Below are 10884 nucleotides of genomic sequence, written 5' to 3' on the forward strand. Positions count from 1 at the left end.
CGGATATCGTTCCGCGTACAAGCGCTGTGCAGCTGGCCCACTACAATCTGCAGGCCCATATACCAAATGCATATCGGCTAACTCTGTGTCCTTGTGCAAAATGACGATTCCCTGCAAGGATGCTCGAAACTTTTGTGCAATGCCATCTACCACGTCAGGAAAGCATTTCCGACCCCACATTGCTATACGATTCCGAGTCATCAGGATGCACCCTACCCCTCTTAGAAGTTCTGAAACGTTTAACTGAGACACCCTGTACATAAATTAGGATGTTTGTTTGTTCGCTCGCTATACATTCCTAAGCTATTCAACCAAAGTTCATTTGCTGATTTACACATAGCGCCATCTATCGGCAAAAATTTAACAAAATAATAACCTAAATATAATTCTTATGAAAAAGGATATAATTTTAAGAAATATATATTATATTCACTTAATTACTGCGACAATTATATAGAGCAAAATACACTCGCTATATTAAAACCATTGAATGCTGGTAGTTAGATGTTGGTTTGGGCTTGCCAAAAGGAGTTTTTCGGGTTTTCTTCATGTTAGTAACACCTAAATAGGGTCCAGCTTCCCATAAGTCTTCCTGGGATGCAGCCCCCTCAGTAGATTGCTCATGTGTTGAGTTGCCATAACCAACTAAACCAAACTAATTCTATTGAGTGATTATTTATCGTGACATGATCACAATGCCGGGCTGCAATTTTTCGTCACAATGTTCTCAGTTGTTTTAGTGGTAGTCTTGCCCTGTACATTGTACTTTTCCTGTTAGCAACAGAGTCATGTTGGTCATCTATCTAACTTCATTCAGGGGAAATTTTTGAATCAAAGTAACATGACTTTCATTCCGAACTGGAAGTTTGTACATAGTTAATCATGGCCTCCTGCCCTAAGCTTTCCACATCTGATCTCAAATTTTCATCTAACTTCTTTCTCAAGATTAAGGAAGGACAGATGGACAGACAGGATGACAATAGGGAATTTATAGGTCTATAATTTTTTTCAAATTGCAGCCCAATAATTTTTCTATAAATTCAATATTTACAAGAACATACTTCACCCATAGTTCATACAATCTGTTACCAAAATTTAAACACTATCATCACATAAAAGCAATTATTCTAGCATTTTTACAAGATTTTTTTATTTAAACAAGTTTTGTATGACCAGTATTAATTAGTTGTTGTTGACCATCCTCTCTTCTGGGAGGAAGTCGACGACTACTTTCAGTGGAATTACTTCAACCCCTTTTGCAACAGTCCCTTCTTTCTATCGGACAGACAGATGGTGGCATTCAAATACAAAAATTACATAATACAGAGTTACCAGCCCACACAAAATATGTTTTAAATGTGCAATGCCAGATAATGGTTATGCAAGATTTAAAAAATTTTGTTTCAATGCATAGTCTGAATATTTATAAATGTTTTTAAACATGCATTTTAAAAAGTTTATTTATTCTATTATTGAATATAAATTAACAATGATTTACTTTTATTCCCTTGTTTTATCATTAAAATCATAAATATTGATATCATTATTGTGCCAAATTGATATTAAAATAGCTTTTTAATTTATTCCTTTACTGTAATGTAAGCATAAATTCAAAGGGAAAAAATCATCACAATGCTTATGTGGAGAGGGAAGGAGTCAAAAATAATGAAAATTATGTTTAAAATTTAGATGTCTTCACAGTACTGTTCTTAAAAATCGAAACCATACATATACAGGGTGTCTCAGTTAAACGTTCAGAACCTCTAAGAGGGGTAGGGTGCATCCCGTAATCATACAACAATGTAGGGTTGGAAAATGGAAATGCTTTCCTGATGTGGTAGATGGTGTTGCGCAAAAATTTCAAGTATTCTTGCAGGGTATCATCATTTCGCACAAGGATGCAGAGTGAGCTGATATGCATTTAGTGTATGGGCCTGCAGATTGTAGTGGACTAACTGCACAGCGCTTGTACGTGGAACGATATCCGATGAGGTGTATGGTGTATTCCAGCCATAATTTCTTCACAAACCTGCACCAGAGGTTAGCTGTTTCTGTGTACATCACTGCTTCAGGAAAGCATTTCTGACCCTGCATTGCTACATGATTCCAAGTCGTCGGGATGCACCTAACCCTTCTTAGAAGTTCTGAAACGTTTAACTGAGACACCCTGTATATCATTCTGTTATCTGCTTAAGTTTTACAATATAGAATTTCAATATAATGCAGTACTAAATTCGTAAAAAGAATAGTAGCAGTGTTAAAATAAAAATTAATGGTAGAGAATTAAGGGAAATGGACAAGTTCAAATATGTAAGCAGCATTAAAGAAAAGAGGAGGAAATATGGAAAAAGTGACTAAAATACATCAGAAAGAGGCAAATTTATTTTTCTTGGTGTGTTAGATATATACTAGAGAAAGGAAGCAATAGCCTCTGAAACCTGGAATTATTTTTCATACAGTATCATGTTGTGTATGTAATATTTATGACAACACATTAACTTTTGCAATTCTCTCTGCACAGAGATGAAACTTTTAAGACATGCATAATATGGATGATATATAGAGAGAAAACGGAAATAAGAGATACAGAAGAAAATGAGATTGAGCAAAATAGAAAATATTATTAAAGAGAAATAGATGAAATACTTTGGACCATGTTAAAAGGATGGAGAAGGAAAGAATATTGTGTATGATCAAAGAGAGATGCATGAAGAAAGATTAAGAGAAAGGCCAAGGAGAAGAAGCAAGACAAGGGTAGACAGGAGATGAAAGAAAGACCAAAGAAGATGGACAGGCTATACAAAGCTGACTGAAGAATAATAGAAGCTATGATGGTAGTGATGAATGTGCATTAAAAATTTATTCCAAAGTCTCATTGTAAGTTTAGAGAGCTATTTTTGTTATGTCTAATTATTTTCAAATTTTGATGACATGGATGTTTTTAATGTAGTATCAATTTTCTCTCTAAGAAATAATGAAAATATGGATTTTGTTCATACACTACATTGTTTAACTGTCATTTCTGCATATCACCATTTTTGACAAAAAAAATTACTAGTATTGTTAATTGTTATATATCAATTTATTAATCTAAGTGTTATTTTTTATTTGGTTTGGAATCGAGGAGTATATTAATTTTTCTCATAAAAATTCATGAAAATAATGGTGTTATTTCATAGAATATCATCTAAATGAAGGATTAAAAGGAAAAAATTACAAACTATTACATTGGGAATGAATGTACAAATTGCTACTAAAATGTAAAATTACGTTTAAGACAGTAAAAATATATTTAATTAAAATACTTATGAGAATTTTTTCATGAAAATGAATTAAACAATAATGACAGGTCATAATAATTATATATTTATTAGTTAGAATCTGTTATATGTTTTACAGTTTTGTTTTTTCTTTTAAACATAGTGAAATCGAAATTAGAATATATTAAATACAATATGAAAATAATTACATAAAAATTAATTTTTAAATCCATGAAAATTATTCAGCCAATTTCTATGGATTTAAAAATATATATACCATTTTATATATATATTCAAAACAATGATCAAATTCAAACATTACAAAATTTTATTTATTGTTTGCTAATAATAACTTATAAACTGTTAATAATTAATAAATTAATTTACATATATTTTTATGTTCTGAGATTCTATTGTTATTGAATTTTTATTACAATAATTACAACTTCAAATATCCCTGCCTTATGAAAATGTACAGGTTTCTATTTAAATTTAATACTGGGGGAGATCAATTTTGTTCTTTTTAACAATCCTGGAACTTTCAATAATAGAAAAACTTACAAAAAGTGGAATTTTGTATAAAACAACATCCATGGAATTAAGAGATAATTGTTAACATTCCATGGATAATTTTTCCTTTTTTAAAAACAGTACAATTTATACAAAGATATGAAAGGATGAGATTTCTAAAAATTTCATTTACAAATGTATGATTATTTGTGACTATATACAGGATGCAATATAATTTGTAAAAATACTAAAAATCTGTTAAGTTATTATAACTTATAATTTTTATAGCTATTTTTTAATATCCGGCAGATATGTCTAATATGACAAATTATTTAAAATTTATTTTAACAAATATATCGCTCTTATCAAAAAAAATAATAGTAATATGATATTGAAGTGGATATGCATGGTATCACTTGACATAAATGTCTCAAAGTACATAATAAAAAAAAAAAGGGAAAAAAATCTAAACATGGCACAAAGTAACTTGTAATTGAAGTTATTTTAAATTTTTACAAAATATTGCTAACAAAAANCTTCTCACTAATAAATAATGATGTAAACACAAACGGCAATATTATAGCTGTAAAAAAGTCATGACCTTCCACTCACATTTCGATGCTTAAATTATTAAAATGTATTATTTTCAATTTTTAAATAATGGCATTGGAAGTTTTGGTAATTCCATTGTAGTTACTGACTGATATGTCATTATAGTTGTATTGATAAATAACTAGTTATTAAACTTATCTTTGCAATAAATGAGGTAAGTATTTAAAAAAAATTGGAAAATAGCAATTTATTTCTTCTAATTTTTCACAGTTTATGTTTATTTATTTAATTTTCTTTAAACAAATACTATTAGAAGTAAAGGAAACACTGTCATTGGTCAAAATAATAAGAAAAAATAAGAGTTGCATAACCATCACATTTCATATTACATGATAAATGTAGAAAGTTAAAGATAATGATTTTAATAGTTCTATGTAAAATGTGCATGTAAAAATCCCACTATTATATATATGCACATGCAGAAAATTGCTCACACTGAAAAATGCCTATGATGCAAAATACAGACAGTAATTTTTACATAAAGGTGACAATGTACACAGAATTTCAAGTACTATTGATATTTTTAATTATAGATAACCATTCACCTCCATTTATGAGAATAAATAGATTCTACCTGTATTTTAAACAGTGATGAGAATAATCAAAGACAACTTTAAAATGGCAAAAATCAGTACTCACTGGATGCAGAGAATGTTTGATGACAAAAAGTTCATCCAATTTCTCAAACTTGTGTTAGTTTAGCATTAAATAAATTCTGTTTGTTTCACAAACAGTAAGCTCAAATTATAAATATATATTTTATAAATAAACCATGGAGAATACAGAATGTTTCATTAACAACAGTACTATTATAATTATGGAAGCAAAACCTAGATTATTATTTCTGAATTTGTAACTTCCTATTTAGAAAAAATTTCCCCAAAGAGATTACTGAAAATTGCCATTATAGCAACATATGATACTACAGTAAATTTCCAAAAGCAAGTAGTATTCAATTTTCATTGCTCATTAGATCATTTTGCCATTGGTTGTTCAATTTTTTAATGGTCAAGAAGTTTGTTACATATCTGTCAAACATATAAGCATACCAGTCAAGCATTAATATATAACATGTTAAATTACCAACAGCAAATGAACAATAATCTATACTGTATCTTTTGTCATATTTTCAAATTTTGTAAGATTAAAATTTAAAAATGTGATTATAAAAAGGTGAATAGATACTTTGTGCATTATTAATAAAAATATAAAATATTGATAAAGAAATTATATATGCATTTACACGATATACAATTAAACAAACTTTAAAAATTTGAAGACTACTGAAGTAAATACTTTATTAAAATTTTATAAGAATTATCACCTAAAATCTTATTTTAAAATAAATTTAATAATAATTATATTACATATAATTAAAATATCAGAAATAACTAACTAAAAATATTACCTATCTGAGCCTAACATGCGAAAAATTCGACTCTGATCATTAATTTCTTGAACCACTTCATTGTTTTTAAAACTTCTTCCTTGCATGCCATGCTTATGAAAAGCTAACACACTATCCGTCAGACAAACTAGATAAAATAAAAATGATTTTTAAAATAAAAATTAAAATATATGTTATTATAGGCTGATAAATCCTTAACATACCAATGGATTCTACAGGAAAATCAAAATGCAGTTCAGCAGGCTGTTGATGCCTTGATTTGAGTTTCCCATAAAGATTTACTAACTTAACTAAATCTAAAGAAAAAAATAATAATCTTTGATTTTTTAATATATTGCAAGATAATTATTATATTATAAATATGTTGAAATATGATTTAATGTAGTAGGAAAAGTACTGTATACAACACCAACACTATAAAATGTGTTTAAATATTTTCAATCAAAACTTAACAGTCATATGCTGTACATCTGTACATAGATAAAAAGTATAAAAATTATATTTAAGTTATATCACAAGAGTGCTTTAATTGACAATTCAAATTGTTTAACATTTCAGCTTATCCATTCATAACAATTGGCTTTTCCATGCACTGATGATATCAGTTCTTTCAAATTTATTCCTTTCAAAATTAAAAATGCATAAAAATATTAAAGATTTCCTATCTATTTATTTACTTTTTGTCATATTTCAAGTATTGAAAATTAATTTTATACACAAACTGAACAAAAAAAAAAATCTATTAATTCTGGTAAATCTATGTTTGAAATTTATTGTTATACCAAAATTATCATAAAAGTTGTTAAATCAACATTAAATAGATTTGAACTATGTTAGTTAAAATTCAATAATTCATAAAGTTATCATTTTAAAATGAAAATCTAAATAGAAAGAAGTAAAACACTCATTAATTAGTAATTAAAATGAAAATATGCCTTCTCACTAATAAATAATGATGTAAACACAAACATAAAAATAATAATAAACTGTAAAGAAAATAATTTTAAATTAAAAATGATCAAATTTTTACAATATATGATATTTAAAATGGCTGCATTTAAAAATTAACAGTTTCTTATATATTATGTGAAAAAATCTTACAGAATCAGAAATTAAAATCTATATTATTCTTTAAGTAAAATAAATTTGAAAGAAAGCATGCATTATTTGATTAATAAAGACTTATTAGGTTTGCAATGTATTTTAAAGAAGAAAATCCAAGGAAAAAGATATTTATTTAATGTAACCAAAATTGAATTTCATTGGAAATATTTTTGGCCTATGGTTTGGCCAACATTAGTCAACTCTGCACATGACTAAAATGAAGAACACTCTTATGACAGACTAGACACAATAGCTAGATGATGATGATGATGTGACTGACTACTTATAAATTCAGAAAAATTGTTTGTTTATACTTTTGCTCACTCTCCAAAGATTATATCATAAAATGATAAGCAAAAAGAAACAAAACTGCATAAGTGCTAAATATATGTATACAGTAGACCCCCCTATAAAACGGGTTCCTATAATTACGATTCCTATAAGACAGCAAAAAAATTGCAATGGTATCCGTAAAAAACGGTAAAAAAACTCCTATAATTACGTAAAACGTCATCGGGCAGCTGAACTACTTTCCGCGCCATCAAGCGCCATGCTACGGAGAGATTACTATCGTCTGTACAGTATGTAAGAGATTACTATCATCTGTACATGCTACAGAGAGATTACTATCATCTGTACTGTATTAGACTTATGGTACTTAGGTACCGTAAGTCTAATACAGTACTGTAATTTTATACATTTCTTGTGAAAGAAACATTTCTTGTGAAAGAAACATTTCTTATTCAACGGCGATAAAAATGATTTATATTAATGATGTCTCCAAAGTTCAACGAAGTTTTCGCAGAAAAATAACATCAGAAATCGAGGCCGCGGTTTGCTGAGTTGTTCCGCGACGAAAACAAGCTTGAGCAATGGCGATGTCAAATGGTGCACACTCGGTAAGTAATCCTACAATTTTTTGTTTATAGCGTAGTTTATACGGATTATTTCCAAAAAAATATATGTATTTTGAAAATGTTGAGTCGGATTAGTCTAGAATCGATTAATTTTATGGAAGAAAACCTTTCAAACAGCCATAGTCTGTAAACTTGACACGTATCGAGCTGTGATTGGAAGGACTCGTAAGAAATCGGATTCCTAAAGAATGGAACGTATCTACTGTCTTATAGGGGGGGGTCGACTGTAATATATATTAAGTACCAAATTGGGAATGATAATAGTAACAAAAATCTAGTAAAAGCCATGGAAGGAGAAAATAAAACAATCTTGTGACTAATAATGAGAGTAACCTTATAGGATCTAGAAATAATGGAATGGAATCTGGCATTAACAAAATATTCAATTGCAATATTATTAGAGTTTAGTAGTAATCTTGTAAGAAAGACTGAAAGAAAAAACATATTTCTTTGAAATTTACTCATTGTGAAATATGATAAGTTTTTAGTATTTAGGAAAGTATAATAATATACATGTCTATTTAATAACAGTATAGATCACATTACAGTGGAACCTCGGTATACGTCTGCTTTAGAATATGTCCAATTCGGAATACGTCCTTTTTGGACGAAACAAATTTTGCTCAGTATACGACTTTTGTTCGGTATATGACTTAATTCGATTATATGCACCAGCTATGAACAAGTAGCACTATTGGTGTACTACACTAGACTAGACGTTTGCGGTGCTATGGTTTATAACTTTGTTAAATTTCTTCTGATTTTAATCTGTAAGTAACATTTTATTATTTTTATTAATCATGAATTGCAAAAGGGCAACAGAAAAATAAAAAAATGACTAGAATCACAACGGAACTGAAAAAAGAGATTGTTGAGAAATATGAAGGTGGCACGTGTGTTCGATATTTAACGAGATTTAACTGTTGCATTCCGTATTCCGAGAACGACGATATCGACAATCGTGAAAAATAAAGACATTATTAAATTTGCTAACATTGCGAAAGGGGTTAAATCAATTTTTAAACATAGATCGAAGACATTAGATCATGTTGAGAAATTGCTTTTGCTTTGGATAACTGAAAAACAGTGTGCTGGCGACAGCGTATCAGAAGCAATTATTTGCGAGAAAGCTAAAAAGATACACGCTGATCTCATGAAAAATCAAGCAGGAACTAGCCAGGAAAGCAAGGTGTTTAAAGCCAGCCATTTTTTTACATGAGAACGGATTAATCATTTTTACATTACTTCTTATGGGAAAGGTTGGTTTGATATATGTCCTATTCAGTATAAGTCCAAACACCAGGAACAGATTAAGGTCAGGTCGTATACCGAGGTTCCACTGTATTTTGTAAATTACATATCAAGTTTATCTAAACTGAGCATCAACATGCATTAATTATCATGATATAGTAGAAAATACAGAAACTTATGTATACAGTGTCCCAAAAGTCTCCATACAGTGACACAAACCAAGCCCACCAGTGGCTGAATAAATAAAACATAGAATACTGGTAGTTTGGTCATTGGTTCGTGCCTGACCAATGGGCTGGTCACCATGCAGTGTTCTGAGTTTTCTTCATGTGTCTAACACCTAAACATAGGAAGTTCTCTTAGAAGTTACACCATTGGCAGATCACCCATGTGTTCCATTGCCTTACTCAGTCAATCCACTGACACAAATCTCAATGCGATTTTAATATTTTGCAAATAAAAGTTATATTTCATCTTTGTATGTAAGGAAAATTTTGGGACATCCTGTATTTTAAGGTTATAAAAAAAATTTTAAGTAAAATGATGTAAATGTACATTTATCTCTGTTAGTTTTTAAGTGTAAAATCATTTGCGAGATAAATAAAAAAAAAGCTATGCAGATAAGAACCTATTGTATTTAATATCAAAATCATCTTATTTGAGAAGTTAAACTAAATGTCAAGAGACACTTCAACTGATGTTTGAACTGTAAAAAATAATTTCTACATTGATAAAAAGTAATCATATTTGTTGGAGCGAGGCGAAGATGAGCAACGACTAACACTTGACTTCGTGCATCCCTTGTCAACATCATAACTCTACAACGAGTTGTCTGATCTTGATGAAATTTTCTAGGATGACTTATCATCACTCAAGAATAAACTGATTAAAATTTCAACTCTCAAAAATTTTCCATTTTTGTAGAACTGGAGATAAGGTTCAAAACAAAGGTCATGTTTTTCTTCAGTACAGTAATACCTCGACTTACGCGATTTTCAAATCTCGTCGATTCGTCTTTTGAGTGCCACGCAACCCTTGATTACTCACTCCCCCACACTATTGTTCAGCTTACATGTTCGGACGTGTTGCGCGGAATCGACACATAGCTACAATTTATTTTGTGTTATTTATTTCTGTGTTTGTTATATCTATGGAGACTTGAGAGACTCTACTATGCTATGCAAACAAAGTAGAACTAATTCTTCTGCATCAAACAAGAAAAGAAAAACTTTATCTTTGGAATGTAAAATTAACATTGGGTATGTTCGTAAAATTGAATGATTTAAACGAAATAATGTCATCGTTATTCCTATTTCGTTAGATTTTTCGAACAATTCGTTACTAATGCATTTAACTCATTTGACTTTACGAATGTATCCATTATTAAAGACTTCAATACAAAAATGAAAATTTGTGAATTGGCAAAGAAGTTTGATCTACCGGAATTGTTGGTCAGAACAATTATAAAAGGCAAAGAAAAAATTCTCGAAGCCGTGAAAAATGCTCAATCTTTAAATTCAAGCATCATTCGTAAACGTCACAGTATTATCGCTGAGATGGAAACAATGTTAAAATTATGGCGTGATAATCAAGTAAATGTGAAAAATTGTAAAATAATATAGGCCTAATTTGTTATACATATGTATTATCTAAGATTTTATTAAACGTTTTTTTCTAAATTATTGTTTTCTTTAGTCTCCGGCCCCAATTAAAAATGATTTGTATGTATTTATATGCGAAATTATACCCTGACTTACGTGGTTACTGCTCAGTCCCACCTATCGCGTAAGTTCGGGGTATTACTGTATTAGCGGTCAAAATG

General features: G+C 29.4%; 1 protein-coding gene across 1 annotated transcript in view; it reads right to left on the reverse strand.

The window, feature by feature from the left end:
- Positions 1-5761: 5761 nt before the first annotated feature.
- LOC111631487 (mitogen-activated protein kinase kinase kinase kinase 5-like) overlaps positions 5762-10884 on the reverse strand; it is a 64940-nt gene continuing 59817 nt past the window's right edge. Inside the window, exons 28-29 of the mRNA XM_023375731.1 lie at positions 5994-6086; positions 5762-5917 (exon numbers count right to left, since the gene is read on the reverse strand). Coding sequence (XP_023231499.1) covers positions 5787-5917; positions 5994-6086 — 224 coding nt within the window. The 3' untranslated portion in view covers positions 5762-5786. The remainder of the gene's footprint in view (positions 5918-5993; positions 6087-10884) is intronic.

Source organism: Centruroides sculpturatus, unplaced genomic scaffold (genome assembly GCF_000671375.1).
Source record: "Centruroides sculpturatus isolate CEXI.00-Female unplaced genomic scaffold, Cexi_2.0 scaffold518, whole genome shotgun sequence".
NCBI lineage: Eukaryota > Metazoa > Arthropoda > Arachnida > Scorpiones > Buthidae > Centruroides > Centruroides sculpturatus.